We start from the raw sequence: 24,697 nt of genomic DNA, 5'->3' as shown, positions 1-24,697 counted from the left end.
CTTAGAATTAAACAAAATCATCTTATTTTATTTCTCCTAATTGGGGCATTGCTTAAGACACTATAATCACCATTACAAACAGCTACATAGTATACATCAGTATATTCCATAAAACACAGATCTGCAAGCTATAATCTCCAAAATTCACAAAATGGGTATATCTGAGGCCAAAATTCCAAAAGGTGTGTTACTATTACCATTATCTCTTCTTATCATATTGGTACTCCTCCCTCTTATCAGAAACTTAACCCAATCATCTTCTTCTAAGATAATATATGGTGCCAGTTTGGAAACCACAGAAAGAAACAGATGCAACATATTTTCTGGACAATGGATTCCTTATCCTAAAGAATCTTACTACAATAATAACACATGTCCTTTCATTCTAGACCAGCTTAATTGCATCAGTTCTGGAAGACCAGACAAAGAGTTCATGAAATTGAGGTGGAAACCAGATGAATGTGAGCTTCCTCAATTTGATGCAACTCAGTTTATGAAGCTTGTTCGGGGAAAATCATTGGCCTTCGTTGGGGACTCTATGGGGAGGAATCAGATGGAGTCATTGATTTGTCTCATAAATAGTGTAAGTATTTAATAATGTCATTTTACTTTTTTGGTTTATAGGATTGTTGAATTTAAAATTTATATACCATGAATCTAGGCTTTGAATTGCATGGTTTTCTTTTTTTGTTCTTAACAAATTAATTACTGGCCATGATGAATTTGTTTTCTCTTTCTCTCTTCTGAATAATGATTGGTTGCACCGTTTGGGATAAGATTAATTGGGATTTCAGAAATTCTTATTTAAATGCTGTCTTTAGATAAGCTGGCACATTTAGAAAAGTAAATGAAAACAAAAAAAATTATGAATCGAAAAACTAATTTCATAAGAAAAAATAACACAGAAGCCAGATATATGTTGTGACCATGAGCCTGGATGGCCTCTGTCGCATTTGTTGAGATATTCCTCCATCTCTCCCTCACTGGTTGTAAAGTTGTGAATAATTATTTAAGTTGAAGATTACAATGATACAATCATATTGGGTCACAATATAACTATATTAGGCTATATTGGACAATATCCAATTAACAATTATTTTTAGAATTACCAAATAATTAATAATATAATTGCATTGTAGTAATTGCATGACACAATTGCAATGACCATAACTATGACCGTGAATGTGGTAGTAACCATAATTTAAATCGAGTTGAATTGCATCTTTCACATAACCGAAAATATGTATAAAAAAACAAAATGAATGTTGATGTACGATCAGCTGAGTCTTTGCATATCAGAAAGATGATTAACATCAGCTTTTATAACATTTCTCTTATCAATTTGAAGAGAATTACAAAATATTAATTACATTTTCTTTAAAATTCATACGATGTGATACTTCCTTCAACGTTACTTTTTCAGGTTGCTCATCCCGAGGATATTACAGCCAAACGTAAATACATGGACGAAAATTATTTCAGATGGTGGTTCAGTGCAGAATACAATTTTACTGTTGCAATATTGTGGTCACCATTTCTAGTGAAAGCTACCGATTCTGTTCCCAAAGATTTTTCTTTCAACAGTGCAATGAACCTTTATCTAGATGAAGCAGATAAATCTTGGACTAGTCAACTTGAAAATTTTGATTATGTGATTATCTCAACCGGACAATGGTTCTATCGACCAATGATATTCTATGAAAATGGTCAACTTGTAGGGTTTCAGAAAGGAAGTGAAAATAACATCACAGACCTAAACTTCTATGGATATAAGAAGGCATTTCAAACAACATTTAAAGCAATAAGTAAAGGGTTCAAAGGGTCAACATTTTTGGTCACTCACTCTCCAAAACACTTTGAAAATGGAGAATGGTATGAAGGTGGGGCTTGTGATAAAACAAAGCCATTTACAAAAGAAGAAAGGAGTGTATATAAATATATGGATAGTTTAAAGTCATTTTATCAGATACAAATGGAGGAATTTGAAGTAGCAGAAAAGGAAGCAAGAAAGAAGGGTTTGCACTTTGGTTTGATAGATATAACTGAAGCAATGATAACAAGAGCTGATGCACATCCTAGTCGATATGGGCATACATTTAATAAGAATAAGAAGGTTAATGACTGTGTTCATTGGTGCTTGCCAGGTCCTATTGACACATGGAATGAGTTTTTGCTCTATATGATGAAATTGGAAAGTGAGAAGTCTTATCATTTAACATGAATAATATGGGTTTGATCTGGTGGTACCTGACAGATCCTTACTCGAATAATATAACAGTTACATGACATATTCTATTTAATTTTCAATTGTTGAGATTGATTTGAAGACCCAAATAATCAACCACAATTTGGAATTCTTTGTGTTTATTTGAATTGAATAGTTATTTGCTTATAGTGTATCAATTCCTTGTGTACTATGTTGAAGTGGTGGTTAAAGTGGTAGAAATGAAGTATATATTAGTATGTACAGATAGTAACATGGTTTATTAATAAAGCATAGTATGTATCTTATGCTTGTCACACGAGGAGCTGTAGTAACATGGTTTCCAGCCAAAATTTTAGGATTTTGTGGCTCCATACGATCTCTATTTTCTAAACTAAACTAATATAATTAGTATATCTGTTTGCATTAAATTTATGTAGTGTTTTACTCTTTTATCATTTATGTCTATAATAAATGTTCGTCATTCATTTTCATATATTATCCTTTTTATTAATAAGGTATATAGTAGTAAAAATCCAGTATTGAGTTGATTTCATAAATAGACTGATAAATAAGAAAATATTTGTTTTCCAATAAATACAATTAGATGTGAACAAACTTTGATTATTTAAGAGTAAATTACATCCAGTGTTGTGAAACCCGAGCCGGACGTCAAACCGGCAGAGGTCCCGTATTAGGTTTAACCGGTTTAAACGGTTAAACCGTCCGGTCTGACCGGGTGATTTCGTACATAATTAATAATTTTTATTTATAAATATATAGTTATATATAAATGTAAAATTTTATATAATTAATAATTATGTATAATTATATTGAAATAATACCTCTTTATCCATGGTCGGACTCGATTTTTTCCGGTTCAAAGCGGTCCAACTCTCATTCGGTTAAGACGGCAAACCAGAGCCGTTTTCAAGTCTGGTCAGCGGTCAGACCGGTCGGACCATCCGGTCCGGTCCGGTTATAACAACACTGATTACATTGACACCCCCTGAGTTTTAGTGAAATTACACAAACCACCCCTCACTTTTTTACACCTACACAAAAACCCCTAAATTTTACACTTTCGTTACACTGACCACCCCTGCATGAGAAATAAATTTAATTTTTTGAACAAAAAAATATGATAAATGCAATTAAGTTAAACAAAACATGGGGAGACATATCCAATTAATACATTTTTATTATTTTTTGTTACAAAATGCATCAACAGTTCCAAAGAGATATTGTTTAAATCGCTCTTATACTATATCGAAACGAACCAAAAATGATAAATATATATTCACTCATATATTATTTGGACTTGTCTTTGTTAGAACATGAAAGATTAAAGAAGAACAAAGAAAGAAATTGAGAGAGAATTTGTACAAAATGATAAGCAATTGAGTGAATGAATAACCACTTTCTATCTCAGGAATTTTTTCTTATTTGTTAGTTAAGTGCACCTTGCTTTATATAGTAAGTACACACATCACATCTAACTAACTTTTGAATTACAATCTAACACCCCCCTTGATTCAAAACTACTTTACACTCCCTTTAGCTAAACTATTACAACAATCTACAGAATTCCCTTTTAGTTCACCATCATTATTCTCATCTCTTTGAATTTTTCAATCCTCAATGCTTTAGTTAGAATGTCAGCCACCTGCATTTCGGTTTTGCAATGTAACAACTTGACCTTCCCTTCTGCCACTTGTTGCCTTAGATAGTGGTATTTAGTTTCTATGTGCTTACTCTTTCCATGTGAGACTAGATTCCTTGCCAAGTCTATGGCTGATTTGCTATCCACATTTAGTTCAACCCCTTCTCCATCATTAGCACCAAGCTGATCCAATACAACAGAGAGCCATGAAGCTTGACATGCTGCTGCACAAGCTGCAATATATTCTGCCTCACAAGTTGACAAGGCCACTACTTTTTGCTTCTTGGAGCACCAAGAGATTGGAGCTCCTGCCAGAAAGAATACGTATCCCGTTGTGCTTTTCCTATCCAGAATATCACCACACCAATCAGAGTCTGAATAAGCTCTTAATTGAGGTTTGAGAGATTCTGTTTGATGAGGAAAGATAATACCAAAATCAATAGTTCCCTTTAGGTATCTAAGAACTCTCTTGGCTGCAAGTACATGAGAGTTCTTTGGCTTGCTCATAAATCTGCTAGCTAGTCCTACACTGAAGGAGAATTCAGGCCTTGTGTGACAAATGTATCTGAGACTACCCACTATCTGCCTGAATGCAGTAGCATTTGCATCCTCTTCTTCTTCAAACTTTCCTAGCTTTAGATTAGTTTCTGCTGGAGTTTCAGTTGAGTTGCAATTCATCATATTGAATTTGCTCAATACTTCAAGTAGATACTTCCCCTGATGCATAAACAAGCCCTGCTTTGTGTGATGAAATTCTAGACCAAAGAAGTATGAGAGTCTTCCTAGATCTGTCATCTCAAACTCCCATTTCAAGCTTACCTTCACCTCTTCAATTCCTTTTGAGCAGCTTCCAGTGATAAGGAGATAAACAACATAGAAACAAATAAGCAGGATATCTCTGTTCTAGTTTGTTGATTTGGTGTACACACCATATTCCACTTCACACTTATGAAAACCAGAGTTGAACAAGAACTTGTCAATCCTCTTGTTCCATGCTCTATGTGCTTGCTTAAATCCGTAGAGTGCCTTCTTTAGTCTGAACACTTTGTGCTCACTTCCTTTAGTGATGAATCCTGGAGGTTGTGTGATGTACACTACTTCTTCCAATGGTCTATTTAAGAAAGTTGATTTCACATCTAGTTGCCATAAGCTCCATTTGTTCCAACTGGCCAGAGCTATTATCAGTCTTATTGTCTCCAATCTAGCCACTGGTGCAAACACCTCAGAGTAATCAAGTCCTTCCTTCTGCATAAATCCTCTTGCAACTAATCTAGCTTTATGCTTAGCTATTGTCCCATCTGGCTTCAATTTTACTTTGAAGATCCATTTGACAGAGATTGGCTTCTTTTTAGTTGGCAACTCCACCAATTCCCAAGTGTCATTCTTTTCTATTGACTTGTTTTCTTCCATCATTGCTGCTTTCCAAGTTTTGTTTGACACTGCCTCTTCAAAACTGATAGGTTCAGCATCAGCATCAGCAAACAATGCTAAATGATGAACCATTTCTCATTCTTGATTTACTATATCATCAGTGCTCAAAACATAATCTGATAGCCACATAGGTGGATTCCTCATTCTTGTTGGCCTAATTCTTTCTTGTTGGAGTGATGGAGTTGTTTCTTGTACTCCTTCATCTATTACTGATTCATCATGATCCCAATCTAGATGCACTTTAGTTAGAGAATTTGGATTTTCCTTTAGACCTTTCCATGAGCTTGACTCATCAAAATACACATCCCTACTAAACATAACTTGTTTTGTATCAGGATTGTATAGTTTGTATGACCCTGTAGAGTTATATCCCAACAGAATCATAGATTCAGCTTTGTTGTCAAGCTTCTTCCTCCTTTGATCTGGTATGTGTTTGTAGCAAAGAGATCCAAAATTCTCAGATGTTTCACAGAGGGTCTTACTCCTGACCAAGCTTCTTCAGGTACTTGGCCAACAAGTCTTTTGGTTGGGCACCTGTTTAGGATATAGGCTGTTGTTGATGCTGCGTCACCCCAATATTCATGTGGTAGTTCCTTTCCTTTCAGCATGCTTCTGATCATATTCAAGATGGTTCTATTTCTCCTTTCTACTATGCCATTGTGCTGAGGTGTGTAGGGAGCTGTTACTTCATGCACAATCCCTTGTTCCTTGTAGAAATCATCAAATTCACTTGATGTGAATTCCCCTCCACCATCACTTCTCATAATCTTTATGCTCTTTTCGGATTGTTTTTCTACCAAGTTCTTGAACATCTTGAACACAGAGAATACATCACTTTTTGCCTTTATGAGATACAACCACAAGTTCCTGCTCAACTCATCCACAAATGTTACAAAGTATCTACTTCCCCCTAATGATGGTGTGTCAAAAGGACCACACACATCAGAGTATACAACATGTAGTAATTATTTTGCTCTTGAGGGGGTGTATGCACTAAATGAGGATCTGGGTTGCTTGCTTATTTGACAGTTTGCACATACCTTGTTAGAAGCATAAATTTGTGGTAGTCCCTTGACCATGTCTTTGTTTCTAAGTGTGCTCAAGTCTCTGAAGTTCAGGTGACCAAACCTCGGGTGCCATAACCATGATTCTTCTGTTTGAGATGTAGCTGATAGGCAATGTGTTTCGAATGCTTTTAGACTCACTTGGAAGGTCCTGTTTTGTGCTAGAGGTACCCTTAGAACCTTCTTGTGTTCAGCATCAAAGATTTCTAGGATGCCTTGATGCATTTGCACTAAGAACCCCTTTTCCACCAATTGTCCCAAGCTCAACAGATTACTCTTCATGTTGGGAACATAGAGCACATCAGCTATCAGTACATTCCTCCCATCATTCCTACTGATCAAGACATCCCCTGTCCCTTCTGCTTGGATGAGCCTACTATCTGCAAATCTCACATTGCTCTTTCTGATATCATCAAAATTGACCAACCAATTCCTATTTCCAGTCATGTGGTTCGAGCAGCCTGAGTCAATGTACCATCTATCATCATTGCTTGACTCACAATCAGTACTCATCATCAGCAATACTGGTTCATCATCTAGACTTTCAGTGCTCTCCTTCTTGGCCAAGTGAGCTTCATTTTGAGACTTGCCAAAACTCCTTCCATGAGTTGAAGTTGATTGACATTCACTACTGAAATGTCCAATTTTATCACAGTTGAAACATTTCAGCTTCTTCCTGTCCACCCTTTTCTTATTCCCTTGCCACCTCTGATATTCTCCTCTCCTTGATGATTGTTCTCCATGATCAACCTCAGGCCTTTCTTGATCAGTGTATTGAGAATTTTTGAAATTTCCTTTTCTTGGATCTTTTCCTATGTTTCTTCCCCTTTGACCTCCCTTGTTTCCATATCCTCTTCTTCTTGAGGTGTAAGCCTGTAGAGTTTGTTCAAATGGTTTCTCCATTGATCTTTCTATCAATCTTTATTCATGAGCTTCAAGTGATCCTTGTAGGTCCCCTATCTGCAATTCCTCCATCTTCTTAGACTCTTCAATTGCAACAACGATATGGTCAAATCTGGGGTTGAGGGTTCTCAATATCTTCTCTACTATAGTCTGATCTGTGATCTTCTCACCACTTGCTTTCATTGCATTAGTATGGCTAATTACTCTGTTAAAGAATTCTGCAATCCTTTCACTCGAGTTCATTTGCATGAGCTCATATTGTCTTCTCATGGTTTGTAGCCTTACCTTCTTCAATTGTTCAGCTCCTTCATTGCTCTTCTCTAGAATTTGCCATGCTTCCTTTGCTGACCTTGCCTCTGATATCTTCTCAAAGTGTGCTTCATCTACACATTGATGTAGCAGGAACATAGCCTTGCAGTCTTTCTTTTTACCCTCTTTGTATACTGCCTTTTGTGCTTCAGTTGAAGCCTCTGTCAGCTCTGGAAGTCCTTCTTCCACAACTTCACTTACATCTTGGAATCCCATAATAGTTGTCATTTGGATTTTTCATCTATTCCAGTTTTTTCCATCGAGTATTGGCAGATTTGCTGGAAAACCAGTTTGCCCCATTGGTGTTGAAGAATTCGCAGAGTTTAGATGAGTAGAAGAAGAAGAATTAGGTAGAGAAGAAGAATCAATCCTAGCTCTTGATACCAATTTTGTTAGAACGTGAAAGATTAAAGAAGAACAAAGAAAGAATTTGAGAGAGAATTTGTACAAAATGATAAGCAATTGAGTGAATGAATAACCACTTTCTTATTTGTTAGTTAAGGGCACCTTGATTTATATAGTAAGTACACACATCACATCTAACTAACTTTTGAATTACAATCTAACAGTCTTCACAGTATATCATGTTTTGTTTAACTAAATTGCATTTATCACATTTTTTGTTTAAAAGATTACATTATTTCACTTTCAGGGGTGGTCAGTGTAATGAAAGTATAAAGATGATGGGGGGTTTGTGTATGTGTAAAAAATTGAGGGGTGGTTTATGTAATTTCGCTAAAACTCAGGGGGTGTTAGTGTAATTTACTCATTATTTAATGACGAATACCCCTGTCTTTTTAGGAAAATATTTTTCTCTAATTTTATCTCTTTAGAAAAACCAAGACAACTTTAATTATTATTTTAAAATTCTATTCTTACCTAATTAATAATATTGATAATAAGTTAAATGAATGATTTCAATTTTTATAAAAAGGTAAACACCAAAGTAATAAAATATTGCATAAATTTATTGTAAATAGACATAATAATTTTATATCTTAATTTATACGATATAATATTGAGAAAAAAAAGCTAAATAGGAATGGATGTAAAGAGGTATATACTCTTATAATTATTGTTTTTATAATTCTAACTTTATGATAATAAGTGAAAATGAATTATTTTAATTACTATAGACAAGTAAAAGATAAAATAATAAAACATTACATAAATTTATTATAAATAGACTGTTAATTATATTTTTAATTTGTGCCTTATCATATTGAACGAAAGTTAAATAGAAATAAGGATAACATAGTAAAGAGATACTCTTTATAATATTTGGATTTATGTTAGAGAGAGAAATGCCACAGCTGTTAGAAAAGTGATCATAGGACCCTGCCATCATAAGTAGACAACGTGGTGAGTCGTTAAAAGAAATATATCTGGCTCACTTCACGTGTATATTATCTGAAACTGCAAAATTTGTAATTAATTCGATGCTATTTATAAGTAAAATCTTCCGTTTGAAAAGGTATAAAATAAGGATTTTAAAATTACTGACATGTTATCATTACTTAAAAAAGAAATGCAATGTTTTTTAAGAAGAAATGGTGGTAATTTTATTAATCATCCTCTATCCGAGGCAGAAGGCAAGCCATCAGAATTGGAGAAAAAAAATACAGGAATTGCAGTGTTGTTTACCTATAAAATATTATCAAATATTTGGCTATCCTGTCCTTATTTTAAATAATTTGACTTTAAGTATAATTGTATATCATCAAAGATGTTATATAGAATTTAATGAGTACTAGTTAAATTCACTAATAAAATTCTTTTATATTTATGTCTCAAACTTTATAATAGATTGTATGGTTGGACAATTAGATCGTACATATGATTGCACAAAATTGAGATTCATTCCGTAAAATAATATTTGTTGAGGAAGACAATCATATATTTTTTACGATAATTATCTTCTCCTTCTATGAGGATATTCATTAGCCATTGGTAATACAATCATCTGTTTTCTATAAAAAAACATAACACGAATTATTATTATTTTATGATTAATTAGGACTACTTTTACTAATGCATCATTAAGATTAATCGTCATCTCATTTTCTTATGACCCACACTCAACCACTAAGTTTGTCACGTACCGGAAAAATTGTCCCTGTCTATGGTTGGTATAGAAGAAGTACTTCATCACAAGGATGAATGAGGTAGCTCAATTCCTTGTGTGTTTTGTATGTAAAAGATGATGGAATAATATTACTCTTACATTCATTCTCTCTAATAATACTTAATATCTATATACTCTCAAAAGTTTTATACATATTATTCATACTCAACACATTATCTATCATTTATTTATATGAATTTTACAGAAGAGTCAATATAATTAAAAAATAAATGATGAATAATATACTAAAAATATAAAATAAATTGTTACGTTATCAATAAATAAATATATATATATATATGTATATATATATTAGCCTCTCATAATAGTTTAGTTAACTCAACTAAGATTATCATGTGTAAGGCCTAATTAGATCATTGAGATGATCAAAAGATTTTAGATTCGGTTTCTGGGAAAGACACTTGTTGGAAGGGACATATATATATCTTGAAAGAGATTAATTTCTTACCCAAAAGACGAAAGAATATACTTGGTAGTACCAAAAAGTAAGATTAGCATTCATTTTAGATAGTCCTATTAGTATTCAAACGTGTCTATTAAATATTCTTATTTACTAATAAAATTTAAATTCTTTTACTTTATAAAATCATGATTAGTCCTTCAGAAGTATAAATAAAACTCGTGATTATCAATATCATCACGTTCTTTTTTATTTATAAGCTTAGCTTGCTTAAATGCGGTCGCTTGTCAGCTTCCATATGGACAAGTTGGCAAAGTTTAATAAAATTAAGTAGGATTTTATTTATAACAATTGAAATGAGTTTTGTATAAATTTTATTAATGACATTAATATTTATGTATTGTCAATGTAAAGATTTATACAGTTAGTATATCATCCAACATTCATTTGAATTATTTTTTAATAATTAATGATAATTAAAAATGAATGGTGGATAATACACTCATAATATATAGAACTCATAAACTATGGTGAATAAATCTTTTTCTCTCAATTAATTAGATGAACTTCTGTGTATATATATAGAGAGATAAATATAGAGATGTATCAAAACAATTTTATTTCTGTTTAAAAAATATGCCATATATATCTAATGCAAGGTGCCAAGGTTATTAGAGTATCATTATATTTTTTTGTCATTCAAATAGTATGGTGAAGGTAAAGCTTTTTCTAAAATAAAAACTAAAATTTAAATATGTGACCTCATTAATAAATAAAAACTATAAACTGATACAACATTAACTATCTAGGATATAGTTAATTTAATTTGAATTTATTTTAATAATATGTATCTTTGTCATTTTGTTTTCAACTATGTTTATAACGCGTGTGCCTATATAATAAATTACATAAATAATTCACCCAATATTTTTATTCAATACTTCTACACGATATAAATAACCAATTACTAGACAACACATGGAGGAGACATGTACTTGCATATTGAGCTACCAAATTCGTACTACATCCATCAGCAATGATTTGAAAGACTAGCTAGTGTATGATTGAACAAGTTATAGAAAGATTTATTGGAGAAATTCTCACACTTTTTTCATATGATTTGCTATAAAAAGTTGTGGAAGTCATTTAGCAAGAGCTTGATCAGTTGAAATACTTTTAGTCAAACAAGGATTACCAAGAACTCCCTAAGCTTTTCACTTTTGGGCCAACCAAATTTCAAGATACAAACTTGGCTATGGCGATGTCCAGTTTAAAGGAGGGTAATATATATCATTAACTTATTTAGGATATAGTTACTTTAATTAAATTCGAATTATGTTGAATAATATTGATTTTTAGTTATGTTTATTTTGTTGTCATTCTTAGAGTTGACTCCGTCTTTACATTTAGTATTTTGTCAATTGATGCAGTTAATCTTATAAGTGTATATTTTATTTTCAATATGACCTTGTTAGGAACAAGCGAACAATCAAATAGTAAAGAGTATAGAGACAAGAGAATAATACAAGAGATTTGGTAACGAGGTTCGGCCAATTGTGCTTACGTCCCCGGGAGCGTTGAGCGGCTACCACTATATATTATTAGAGAATAAAAATTAGTATTTTACTATTCTTCTCCTTGTTACATTAGGTTTACATAACATCAATATATATAGCCATCTACCCCAACCCATTTACATCAGCTCAAACTCATAACTTGTATTACTGTTATCTAAAGATATGAGTCATTGCATAACAGAACTACTACTTTAGATTATTAGAGTATTGATTTTAATTTTTCTAAAAACAACGAATTCAATTAATTATCATTTTCTAATATCAAGCATCTAAAAATATAAGTAGTATATTAATCCTTTTTTACAAGTTATTAATATAATGTCTTTGAGTTTAGCATTAAAAAAGTATAATTAATTTAAGAAAAATATATATTATCCTATAAAATTAGTTTACAATTTTTTTTATATCACAAGAAAGTGATATATGTCTCTTAAAAACTAAATATTAATGTCCATCACAATATTAGGATTGGTCAACACTATTCGATCACTATGAATGAAGTCAATTATTAGGTAGGCAAAATCTAGTTTACATGATTGATGATTAGGCTTGGAAGGCCAACCTAACAAAGGGAAATGATAACATCGACATGGCCAAGCCAACACCTACTATGCCATAAAACTTCATTCCTACCAACGGCAAGGTTGCGCCACCTGAGTAGTGGACATGCTCACATTGCCTACATGACAGAGGTAGTCCAAACCTTCAGCATTATAGGTCTGGTAGGCTGAAAGAACAAGGCCATACCATTGATATTAATGACACACTTCCTCTTTGGAGTGCAATCCACTCAATCTCACATGATGAATAGATGAAATCATTCTCTTTCTAAGCATAGTCCTCTAAATATTAGAGTTCATTTTCAAGTATCCACTTATGCTTTATTTGGTTGACAAGAGAAAATAAGAAGAGAGAAAAAGGTAAGAAAAAAATAGGTGAGAAAGAGAAGAATTAAAGTAGATTTTTGTGATATTTGATATAAGAGAATAAGAAGAGAAAATGAATAGAAATATATATTTTCTTCTTTTACTTTTTTGTTTGGTTGGATAGAAGATTAGAATAGAGAAATGATGTTATGGTTCAAATGATAAAAATGTCCCTAAAAAATATAAATAAATAAGTTCTTTTATTATTAATTGAAAATAAATGTTATAATTTTATATTATATATTTTATTATAATTTCAATTGTTTTTAATTAATATTTTTATATTTAAAAAATATTTACGTATATTACTAAACATGGCAAAACAGGTATTGCCTGCGGGCGCGTTCGCATAGCCCACATTTCTTTGCGGGCATGATATACATTTTTTGTTCATTTGCCAATTTTGCTCGACCCATTTTGTCCGCTAAGTTTGTGGGTATTTCCGTTGAGCATGCGGGCGGCCCATAAATATAATTTAAGAAAAAAATAAGAAAATTTTAAATAAGTTATGATGTAATGTGAATTTTATTCCCTAAAAAATTGTAATCTAATGTAATTTGTTAAACTTCATATAAAATGTCAAAAAAAATTGTTAATTTTTTATGTTCAACTACTTTATTTAATTTTATTATATCAATTTTTTATATTTTTTAATTATTCAACAATGCTTGCAGGTCGCCCCAAACCCATTTTAGAACGAGCAGGGCATTGAATTTTGTCCATTAAGCAAATGTGGGCATGCTCGCGTACACTTAAATTTTTGTGGGCATTTGCAGGCGTGGGCTAAACGGGTCAGGCGACACGTTTTGCCATCTCTATATATTACTAATATTTAAAGCAAGAGAAATAATGTATGTATTGCTAGTGTAAGAGTCTTCTATACTGTCACTGTATTATTCATCATTCATTTTCAATCATTATTTATTATCAAATAAAATTATAGATATTACACTTTTAAAACAAATAGATAAAAATTGATGGTATATTTGACATTTCAAATAAAATCACCATCTCTCTTCACTTTCTCACAAAGCTAGGGGAGAAAGAAATTATGGTGGGTCTCACACCTTTTTTACTCTCTCCTCTCTTTCTCCCTTCACAACCAAAGAGGAGAAATCTTCACTTTCTCTTCAATCTTCCTCTCACTCATTTCTCTCCATTCTAATTCTCTCATACCAAACAAAAGGCTTAAGGTGGGAGAATTTAATCTGTTAGTGTAGTTTGACCAAAGAATTACCAGAGTAGTGTAACTTTTTTGCTAATTACTAAAATAGTGTATTTTTATGGAAATCGGCTATCACATAGCCGTTTTGCATTTTCTTTTTCTCTTGGTCCCATCAAAATCAGCAACCCTGGTGGAGTTTATTTTTTAACTTTTTCCTGCAAACTCGTCAATGGAGAAGGAGTTTGTCCTTCTTTTTTTAATATATATGCCTAAATTGGCATTGCTGGTGGAGGTTTTGTTTTTTATTTTTTTTCTTCCTAGGAGAATCGACAATAGAGTAGAAGTTTTATTTTTATTTGTTTTTTTCGTATGTCCTAGCAGAATCGGCAATGTAGAAGGAATATCTCCTTTTTTAATATATATGCCTTAATCAACAATGTATGTGGAGTTTTAGTTTTTTTTTATTCCTTAGAGAGTTGTTTATAGGAAATGAGTTTTACTTTTTATTTTATTTTACTTTATTCTTGTACCTAACAAGAATCGGCTATCATGATTCAATTTTATATTTAAAGTTTTAGTATATTTTTTGTTTATTACTAACCTATTATACTAAAAATTTAAATATAAAACCCATTATGATAGCCGATTCGGTACAAAAATAAAATAAAATAAAATAAAAATAAAAATCATTTCCTATAAACGATTTTCTAAGGAATAATTTTTTTTAAACTCCACATACATTGCCGATTAAGGCATATATATTAAAAAAAATGATATACTCCTTCTACATTGCCGATTCATCAGCTCAAACTCATAACTTGTATTACTGTTATCTAAAGATATGAGTCATTGCATAACAGAACTACTACTTTAGATTATTAGAGTATTGATTTTAATTTTTCTAAAAACAACGAATTCAATTAATTATCATTTTCTAATATCAAGCATCTAAAAATATAAGTAGTATATTAATCCTTTTTTACAAGTTATTAATATAATGTCTTTGAGTTTAGCATTAAAAAAGTATAATTAATTTAAGAAAAATATATATTATCCTATAAAATTAGTTTACAATTTTTTTTATATCACAAGAAAGTGATATATGTCTCTTAAAAACTAAATATTAATGTCCATCACAATATTAGGATTGGTCAACACTATTCGATCACTATGAATGAAGTCAATTATTAGGTAGGCAAAATCTAGTTTACATGATTGATGATTAGGCTTGGAAGGCCAACCTAACAAAGGGAAATGATAACATCGACATGGCCAAGCCAACACCTACTATGCCATAAAACTTCATTCCTACCAACGGCAAGGTTGCGCCACCTGAGTAGTGGACATGCTCACATTGCCTACATGACAGAGGTAGTCCAAACCTTCAGCATTATAGGTCTGGTAGGCTGAAAGAACAAGGCCATACCATTGATATTAATGACACACTTCCTCTTTGGAGTGCAATCCACTCAATCTCACATGATGAATAGATGAAATCATTCTCTTTCTAAGCATAGTCCTCTAAATATTAGAGTTCATTTTCAAGTATCCACTTATGCTTTATTTGGTTGACAAGAGAAAATAAGAAGAGAGAAAAAGGTAAGAAAAAAATAGGTGAGAAAGAGAAGAATTAAAGTAGATTTTTGTGATATTTGATATAAGAGAATAAGAAGAGAAAATGAATAGAAATATATATTTTCTTCTTTTACTTTTTTGTTTGGTTGGATAGAAGATTAGAATAGAGAAATGATGTTATGGTTCAAATGATAAAAATGTCCCTAAAAAATATAAATAAATAAGTTCTTTTATTATTAATTGAAAATAAATGTTATAATTTTATATTATATATTTTATTATAATTTCAATTGTTTTTAATTAATATTTTTATATTTAAAAAATATTTACGTATATTACTAAACATGGCAAAACAGGTATTGCCTGCGGGCGCGTTCGCATAGCCCACATTTCTTTGCGGGCATGATATACATTTTTTGTTCATTTGCCAATTTTGCTCGACCCATTTTGTCCGCTAAGTTTGTGGGTATTTCCGTTGAGCATGCGGGCGGCCCATAAATATAATTTAAGAAAAAAATAAGAAAATTTTAAATAAGTTATGATGTAATGTGAATTTTATTCCCTAAAAAATTGTAATCTAATGTAATTTGTTAAACTTCATATAAAATGTCAAAAAAAATTGTTAATTTTTTATGTTCAACTACTTTATTTAATTTTATTATATCAATTTTTTATATTTTTTAATTATTCAACAATGCTTGCAGGTCGCCCCAAACCCATTTTAGAACGAGCAGGGCATTGAATTTTGTCCATTAAGCAAATGTGGGCATGCTCGCGTACACTTAAATTTTTGTGGGCATTTGCAGGCGTGGGCTAAACGGGTCAGGCGACACGTTTTGCCATCTCTATATATTACTAATATTTAAAGCAAGAGAAATAATGTATGTATTGCTAGTGTAAGAGTCTTCTATACTGTCACTGTATTATTCATCATTCATTTTCAATCATTATTTATTATCAAATAAAATTATAGATATTACACTTTTAAAACAAATAGATAAAAATTGATGGTATATTTGACATTTCAAATAAAATCACCATCTCTCTTCACTTTCTCACAAAGCTAGGGGAGAAAGAAATTATGGTGGGTCTCACACCTTTTTTACTCTCTCCTCTCTTTCTCCCTTCACAACCAAAGAGGAGAAATCTTCACTTTCTCTTCAATCTTCCTCTCACTCATTTCTCTCCATTCTAATTCTCTCATACCAAACAAAAGGCTTAAGGTGGGAGAATTTAATCTGTTAGTGTAGTTTGACCAAAGAATTACCAGAGTAGTGTAACTTTTTTGCTAATTACTAAAATAGTGTATTTTTATGGAAATCGGCTATCACATAGCCGTTTTGCATTTTCTTTTTCTCTTGGTCCCATCAAAATCAGCAACCCTGGTGGAGTTTATTTTTTAACTTTTTCCTGCAAACTCGTCAATGGAGAAGGAGTTTGTCCTTCTTTTTTTAATATATATGCCTAAATTGGCATTGCTGGTGGAGGTTTTGTTTTTTATTTTTTTTCTTCCTAGGAGAATCGACAATAGAGTAGAAGTTTTATTTTTATTTGTTTTTTTCGTATGTCCTAGCAGAATCGGCAATGTAGAAGGAATATCTCCTTTTTTAATATATATGCCTTAATCAACAATGTATGTGGAGTTTTAGTTTTTTTTTATTCCTTAGAGAGTTGTTTATAGGAAATGAGTTTTACTTTTTATTTTATTTTACTTTATTCTTGTACCTAACAAGAATCGGCTATCATGATTCAATTTTATATTTAAAGTTTTAGTATATTTTTTGTTTATTACTAACCTATTATACTAAAAATTTAAATATAAAACCCATTATGATAGCCGATTCGGTACAAAAATAAAATAAAATAAAATAAAAATAAAAATCATTTCCTATAAACGATTTTCTAAGGAATAATTTTTTTTAAACTCCACATACATTGCCGATTAAGGCATATATATTAAAAAAAATGATATACTCCTTCTACATTGCCGATTCTGCTAGGGCACAAAAAAACAAAATTAAACTCATACTCTATTGCTGATTCTCCTAGGAATAAAAAAATAAAAAACAAAACCTTCACCAGTGTTGCCGATTTTGGTGGAACCAAGAGATAAAGAAAAAGCAAAATAACTATGTGGTAGCCGATTTCCATAAAAATATACTACTTCGGTAATTAGCAAAAAGTTACACTATTCTGATAATTCTTTGATCAAACTACACTAACAAAATAAATTCTCCACTTAAGATAGTACAAGATTAATAATTGCCCAAATTCAACCAGACAAGACAAACCCCAAGAAGCCTCGAGGCTGGTGTTACTCGAATTCAGAAAGAAAACTTAAATTTCGATAACATTATTTCAATATAGAAGAATAATTACTTTTCTTTTATATGGTATAAGTTAATTTTTAGCATGATATATTTATTTGTAATATAATTAAATATGGGGAGAGGATACACAACTCTATATCTTAGTTACTCATTCTAGAAAAATCTAATAATTCATATTTATTCACTAATTCAAACTTTTTAGAATAATGACTAAGATGTGAGGTATATTTTTTTAATTTACCCCTCCCTTAAATATGATGGTCCACCTGTATTAAGTATTATATTATTTCTTTTCTAATAAATTATTATAACTTGGCAGAAGTTGCTGACAGTGGGCTGCACTGTAATTACCAAGGCAAATCCAACTAACACCACAAAAATCTTCTTAAAACTATTATTTTTTCATTAATTACTATTTATGTCAGTTGGAGCTTACCAATACATATCATTTTCCTGTTAAGAAACCAGGGTCAGAGATCTGCTCTACAGTTGTCACTATACTCAGTTTCAAGAAAACCAGCACTGTCCATATAAAAATATACATATCAAACCTTCCACACAGTGATTTTTTCTTTTTAAAATCATTCCAAGCCTTATCAAAACCATGAAGTTTGAAGTTCCTGAGATTTTGAAATGCAATTACACAACAAGAAACATCCCCAAAGGTGTGTTCCTATTACCATTAACTTTGCTCATCATAGTGGTCCTTTTTCCGCTCATCAGAAACTTAAACCTATCATCTTATAAGATATATAGTAACAGATCAGAAACCACCCCAACAACAACTACAACAACAAGATGCAACATAACTATAGGAAATTGGAAACCTTATCTAGGAGGTCCTTACTACAATAATGAAACTTGTCATTTCATGAATGATAGGCAAAATTGTTTGAAGCAAGGAAGACCTGACAGTGACTTCATCAAATTTAGATGGAAACCTGATGAGTGTGAGCTTCCATTATTTGATGCAACTCTATTCTTGAAGCTTGTGAGGGGAAAATCTATGGTCTTTGTTGGGGACTCAATTGGGAGAAATCAAATGGACTCTTTGTTGTGCCTCTTAAACACAGTAAGTTATTCTTCGTTACTTTGAAGTTTGCACTTTTTGGTTTGGCTTAGTTTTTCATTGATTAACTTTTGTTAATAATGTTTGAAATTTGTCCCATTACTTATTTATTTTTATGGTTTAATCTTGAAACTTTTTTAATTATGCAAATTTACTTAATCCATCAAGTTTTTTTCCAAAGATTAGAAAAAGGTTATGATGTGGCTATGATAATTGTTTATCACAGACTATTTTTTAAGCATTTTTGGTCAAAACTTGATGAATGAACTAAAGTTGTGTAATTAAGAAAAATTTATAGACAAAAATAACTTGGAAAAATGTAGAGTAGAAGTTGAGAACCAAATTTCATTTTTTGCTTAAAGTTTAATAGGATTCAACATCTTTAATTCTATGCACCTAGTCCAAAAATATATTTGGGTTTGAATGTAAAAGTAAAATAAATAAATAATATAAGAGTGTATTTACTGTTAACTATTTTAAATAAATTAATATCTCATTCTATTAAATAATATGGAAAGATTGATATACTGCTATTCTTCTTCTTGTTCTTATTATTATTATTTTATAGCTGAGCTTGTTTTAGAGGAACCTTTTACCTTTCGTTTCACCCCAATTCAATTGGATTTTCCCTGATTAGTGATAACATCTTTTTATTGGAATGATTAAGAAATTAGGAAATTATCAAAAAGGAGAAGAATTTAATTCGTGATACATGCACGTGATTTCATTATTTCAACAGTTTCGGTCGGCTACAGTAACAAAAAACAGTGACCTTGTTACCAAATGCTAATGGCCACACATTTTTGGTATAAATCTGGGCGGATAATTCTGCTGAATTCACGTATGATAATACATATAATAAACCTCCATTTTGATGTTTGAAATAGTAGTAATAAGGTATTAGACTAATTATGTAAAACTCTATTAGATTTTTAGAAGAATAAAAAATTTAAGGTTTCTATTCCTAGAAACAATACTTATTGAGAGGAAATGATAATTACATATCCTAAAATGAATTAATTTCTTATTCTATAGGTAAGAAATATTTTTGATAGTACAAATGTGAAACATCTGAAAATTAGAATAAAACTATTTCCAATCAATTTATCCTTTTGCCTTTGGTGGTAATATATAGCCACATAATTGACACCATATTGGAAAAAATATAGGACCTACCTTAAAAAATAACTTACAAAACAAATGTTTTAGTTTTGGAAAAAAAGAAGAATAGAAAGATTATAACCATCACATTTTGGAACATGGAATGTCATAATGAGAAAATAAATTTGCTCCCTATGTAACATAAAGAGATCTATTGTTACACAATTTATTTATTTCACTCCATACGCTAATAAGTGGTTATTGTCTAAAAGAAAATAAATCATAATCAATATAAAACATTATGTTATTGATCAATCACCACACCAGACAAAAAATTTGGTGTCTCACACTTTCTCAGTCTGCGAAAGTATGGGTAAGGGACACTTGGTCTGCGAAGAGAAATTAATTTGCCTCATTTCACTTACTATATGCTATTGCCTACAGCTAAGGCACATAGTTGTCAACGTGTCATTGCATCTATGGACTTAAATTGTCCAGTTTCAAAATCTCTAGCGGGAAAGATTTTAAAATCCAAAAAAAGAGTGTAACAATTTTGCATTAAAAAAAAGTATAAAATTGAATATTTGGAGAACCAGACATACTGGAAGGTCCGACCGGTCTAACTGTTGACCATACTTAAAAACGACTCCGATTTATAGTTTTAACTGAACGAGAGTTGAACCGCTTTGAACCGGAGAAATTCCGGTCCGACTATGTTAAACCGGATTAACCCGAAAAGTAAATCAAAAGGTTCACTTAAAAATAAAAAAAAATGGAACACTACTCACATTTTGTTTTACTCTGATGTAAAAAATATGAAGAAATATTACTTCAATGTAGTTATACATTATTATTAATTATATAATTTTACTACATTTATATAAATATATATAGATAAAAATATTAATAATATTAATTATGTATGAAATCATTCATTAACGATTTAGTTGTTTAAACCGGTTAAACTTAATACGCGATCTCTTCCGGTTTTTATGCATAGTAAGTCTAAACCACTTACACCAATGCTTATTTTTTTTAGTTCAAAAGTACTGAATTATTATATGTGCATGAGTTTTATACACTGTATCATAGTTTAATTATTATTGACTTGATTAATAAGGAATAAAGATGGGCTGTATGAAGAAGTTGGGTGAGTTTGGGGTTGTTCTATTTTTTGGGTTTGAATTCATGAAGACGGAAACTTATAGATCTCTGTTATGGGGTATTGATGATGGAATAGGGGTAGTGTCTTTGATTTGTGTGAGTGCTCAATTTTTATGGTTTAGTGCGTTTGGATAAGCTTGAAATGGTGATGATAGATCTAAGGTTTGGTTAAGTGGGTGAATTGAGGTATGAGGGCTTTGCATGGGAGACTGTTCTCTGCAAAATTTTCAAAGAAGGAGAATATTATGTGGACAATTGGAGGTATTTTGGGGGAAAATTATAGTAATTATCCTGTCAACAACCGTTACTCTCAAGAATTGAACATTTGACTTTTAATTTATTAAGATTTGATGTTTAAAAAATTTCAGATTGCTAATAGCAATTCATAAATTTGCACTTTCACATCAAAACTTGATATAGGTTTGACACAAGTCTCAATTTGTTAGTTGAGATAAGACTGTTTTCATTTTACACTACTCTCACATCAAACTTCATAAAATGATAGTAAATGTTTAGCTTTCCAACCACTTCTCTCTGCAATTTAATGAAATCTCTTAACAATAGTTGAATAGTCCTAACTATATTTCCAGTATAAAAAGTCTCTGCCTGTGAAACACTACTTGATTATTTCTTCAGATTGCTCTAATCCCTCCAATTTAGCAATCTCTATATCAAACCTTTAGATGAAAGACTATATACTCTTTAGACACATCATATCAATGGCATGCACTTTCTTCCACTTTATACCTCACTTTTTTAACCTCGTGGGGTGAAATTCTACTTTACTTCACTAAAAGCACACATCTAAATATTTAAGGCTTATAAGATGTTGCATTCATGAACATGTTATTATACAACAATACAACTTTTGTTACAACAACAATCAAACCTTTATCCTACTAGGTGAGGTCGACTATATGGATCGAATGATGTAATAGTACTACATCTAAATATTTTGGGACCTATGATGATCCTTTCTAGTGTCTAGAAACTAAATTATTTTCCTTATTACTCTATCAGGTTGCTCATCCTGAAGATGTTACAACAAAATATGCATTGAAGGATGAAAATTATTTCAAATGGTGGTTCTATGCTGATTACAACTTCACTCTTGCAATCTTGTGGTCCCCTTTTCTAGTCAAATCAGATTATAATTATCTCAATGATACTGCATTCTACAAGGCTCAGAACCTTTATCTAGATGAAGCAGATAAAGCTTGGGTTAGCCAAATTGAAAATTCTGACTATGTGATTATCTCAACCGGACAATGGTTTTTTCGACCATTGACATTCTACGAAAACGGCCAACTTGTTGGGTGCCAAAGATGTCAAGAGAACATGACAGAGCCTAACTTATATGGATACAGGTTTGCATTCAGAACAGCATTAAGAACTATTATAAATCTTAAAGGGTTTAAGGGTATGACATTTTTGGTGACTCATTCTCCAAACCACTTTGAGAATGGAGATTGGTATAATGGAGGGGCTTGTAATAGAACAAAACCATATACCAAAGAAGAAAGGCATGAATATGAAAGAGGGTATTTTCTAAGGGAACTATATGAGATACAAGTTGAGGAATTTAGTGCAGCAGAGAAAGAAGGTAGAAAGAAAGGTTTAAAGTTTGGTTTGATAGATATAAGTGAAGTAATGTCAATGAGACCTGATGGACATCCCAATAGATATGGGACTGTGATTGGAACAAATAAGAAGGTCAATGATTGTGTTCATTGGTGCTTGCCAGGTCCTGTTGATACATGGAATGAGTTTTTACTCTATATGATGAGACTGTGAAATGAGAACTGAGTAGTGTTATAATTTAACATGGAGAACATAACAGTTAGATCATATGATATGTATATTTTTAATTGTTTGGGATGACTAGAAACTTACAAGTGTCTACATAACTCAATCATTTTTGTGCCAGTGTTAACTCAATCATGTTTCCCTCTAGATTAGATTATGTTTAAAAAGTAAGTGTGAGATAGTCTCTATCATTTTAATGGATATGGTTTAAATATATTTCAAGATTATTTTTTTAATTGTTAATTAGTTTTGAAATAGATTTGAGAACCAATCTTTTTGTCAATACTGGTATGTTGGAAAATAAATTTTACATTACTTTTCTTATTGTTATGAGTACATATCTACCGTCCCACAAGTTGTGTGAGAGCAAATGTGTACCCCATTTATTTTTTCTAAGTATTTTAAATATTACAATACAATTAATAGTAAAAATGGTTCTAGTGAAGGTGATCAACAATAAGCAATGAAGAACTTGTATTGATTCTGAATGAATTGGATAGGAAGTTGAGTTTACAATGAATGGGAGGTTTCTTTTTATATAAGTTAGGAACTATAGTTAACTAACTTTGTAACTAATTCCCTAAACTCATATGAGGCTTATTAACCTTCTTATACAACTGTACAAGCATACAATCTGCTATGATCAAAACATGTGGTGCAAGGCTCCTTGTGCAAGCTACTCTGAATCTGCATCTGTTCCTTTTGCTTGTTTTCTGTGCTGGTCTATTGTCTCGGCTAATATTAATATGTAATTGTATGAAAATTGGAGTAGGGCTAATTTTGATAAATGAAGTAGGACTAGTTTTAGTTTCGTTAGTGGATGTGTAATATAAGAGAAACAAATGTATGGAACAAAAGTATATGAATTTATATAGTCACTGTATCATCTGTGATTCATAGTTAATTATGATTGACTTTTTAAGAAAAGTAATCAAAATAAGTTTTATACACTGTCACTCTTAAATTGTCAATATTTTCTCTTAGTTTTTTTAGTTACAACCTTGCTCAAACCTACCATTTGTCAGCTTTCTTTTGGCTTGAAGAAGGTATAATAAAATTTAGTTGGGAATTTTAGGAGTTTTTAATTAATAATAAGTACAATCAACTAACCTAGCATCAAAATATATATAAACACAATCAAATAAGACACTCCACTTCCTCCAAATATATTTTTATATTCATTCTCTTCTAATAAATTAGTATTATTAGGCAGAAAAGCGTTACATAAGAGAGGGCTGCACTGTAAATACCGAGACAACTCCAACTAATATGTTAAAATTTTATTATTATATACTTTTTCATTAATTATTAGTATTTGCTTCAGTTGGAGCTTCGATTTCAGAAGTAGTATAAGAAACCAGGGTCAGAAATATGCTCCATAATTGTCATCACAAGTAGCTTCAAAATGATTATAGCCTTGGAAAAACAGAATCAATTCTCCCTCATCTGTAGTTATGCAAGTGGACACTTGTAGAAATGTTAAGCAGACAAATTAAAATATAGAGCCTAAATAGAATAACAATACAGAGAATTTTAAGGTGAAAAAACATCAATATATTATTAAAATTATAGTTAAAGACAGTAATCACCCGAAAAAACTAATGTGGTATATGTTGAATGGTTCAGAACAAAAATAAAAATTCTATTGCTCAGGAAGTGTTAAAGAATATCACCTTTTATATTATTATATTTAATATATTGTACTAAAATAATTAAGTTAAGGCATCCAGAAATTAGTGAATATTACCACACCAATGAAGACCACAATCAGTAATAATCATACTAAATTATAAATATCAGAATCCCTTAAGTCTTGTTTTTTGTCTTTGTAGCTGAAATAATCAAGTCGATTACACGATTCAGGA

The 24,697-nt window shown here is 31.2% G+C and overlaps 1 protein-coding gene across 3 annotated transcripts; it reads left to right on the top strand.

Moving 5' to 3' along the window:
• LOC109330227 (protein trichome birefringence-like 19) lies at positions 1-22,966 on the top strand. Of its 3 annotated transcripts, XM_019564332.1 has the most exons (3): positions 1-583; positions 1,424-2,144; positions 22,771-22,966. In XM_019564332.1, the coding sequence occupies exons 1-3, from the start codon at positions 152-154 to the stop codon at positions 22,818-22,820; spliced, it is 1,203 nt and encodes a 400-aa protein (XP_019419877.1). In that variant the 5' UTR covers positions 1-151; the 3' UTR covers positions 22,821-22,966. The 3 variants fall into 3 exon arrangements, with proteins under 3 accessions (XP_019419877.1, XP_019419876.1, XP_019419875.1); XM_019564331.1 differs by lacking the exon at positions 22,771-22,966 and having other exon boundaries at positions 3-583; positions 1,424-2,356; XM_019564330.1 differs by lacking the exons at positions 1-583; positions 1,424-2,144 and adding an exon at positions 18,143-18,764 and having other exon boundaries at positions 22,047-22,853.

This window comes from Lupinus angustifolius, chromosome LG16 (genome assembly GCF_001865875.1).
Source record: "Lupinus angustifolius cultivar Tanjil chromosome LG16, LupAngTanjil_v1.0, whole genome shotgun sequence".
In the NCBI taxonomy this organism is placed as follows: domain Eukaryota; kingdom Viridiplantae; phylum Streptophyta; class Magnoliopsida; order Fabales; family Fabaceae; genus Lupinus; species Lupinus angustifolius.
Note: the sequence above shows the minus strand (reverse complement) of the source record. Positions and strands in the feature narration are given on the sequence as shown.

What these genes read in the sequence shown, in the direction of transcription:
- LOC109330227 (XM_019564330.1), top strand. Translation starts at nt 18,297, where the DNA reads ATGAAGTTTGAAGTTCCTGAGATTTTGAAATGCAATTACACAACAAGA. An exon ending in TGTTGTGCCTCTTAAACACA is followed by an intron (nt 18,765 to 22,046) that starts GTAAGTTATTCT and finishes TTACTCTATCAG; the next exon opens with GTTGCTCATCCTGAAGATGT.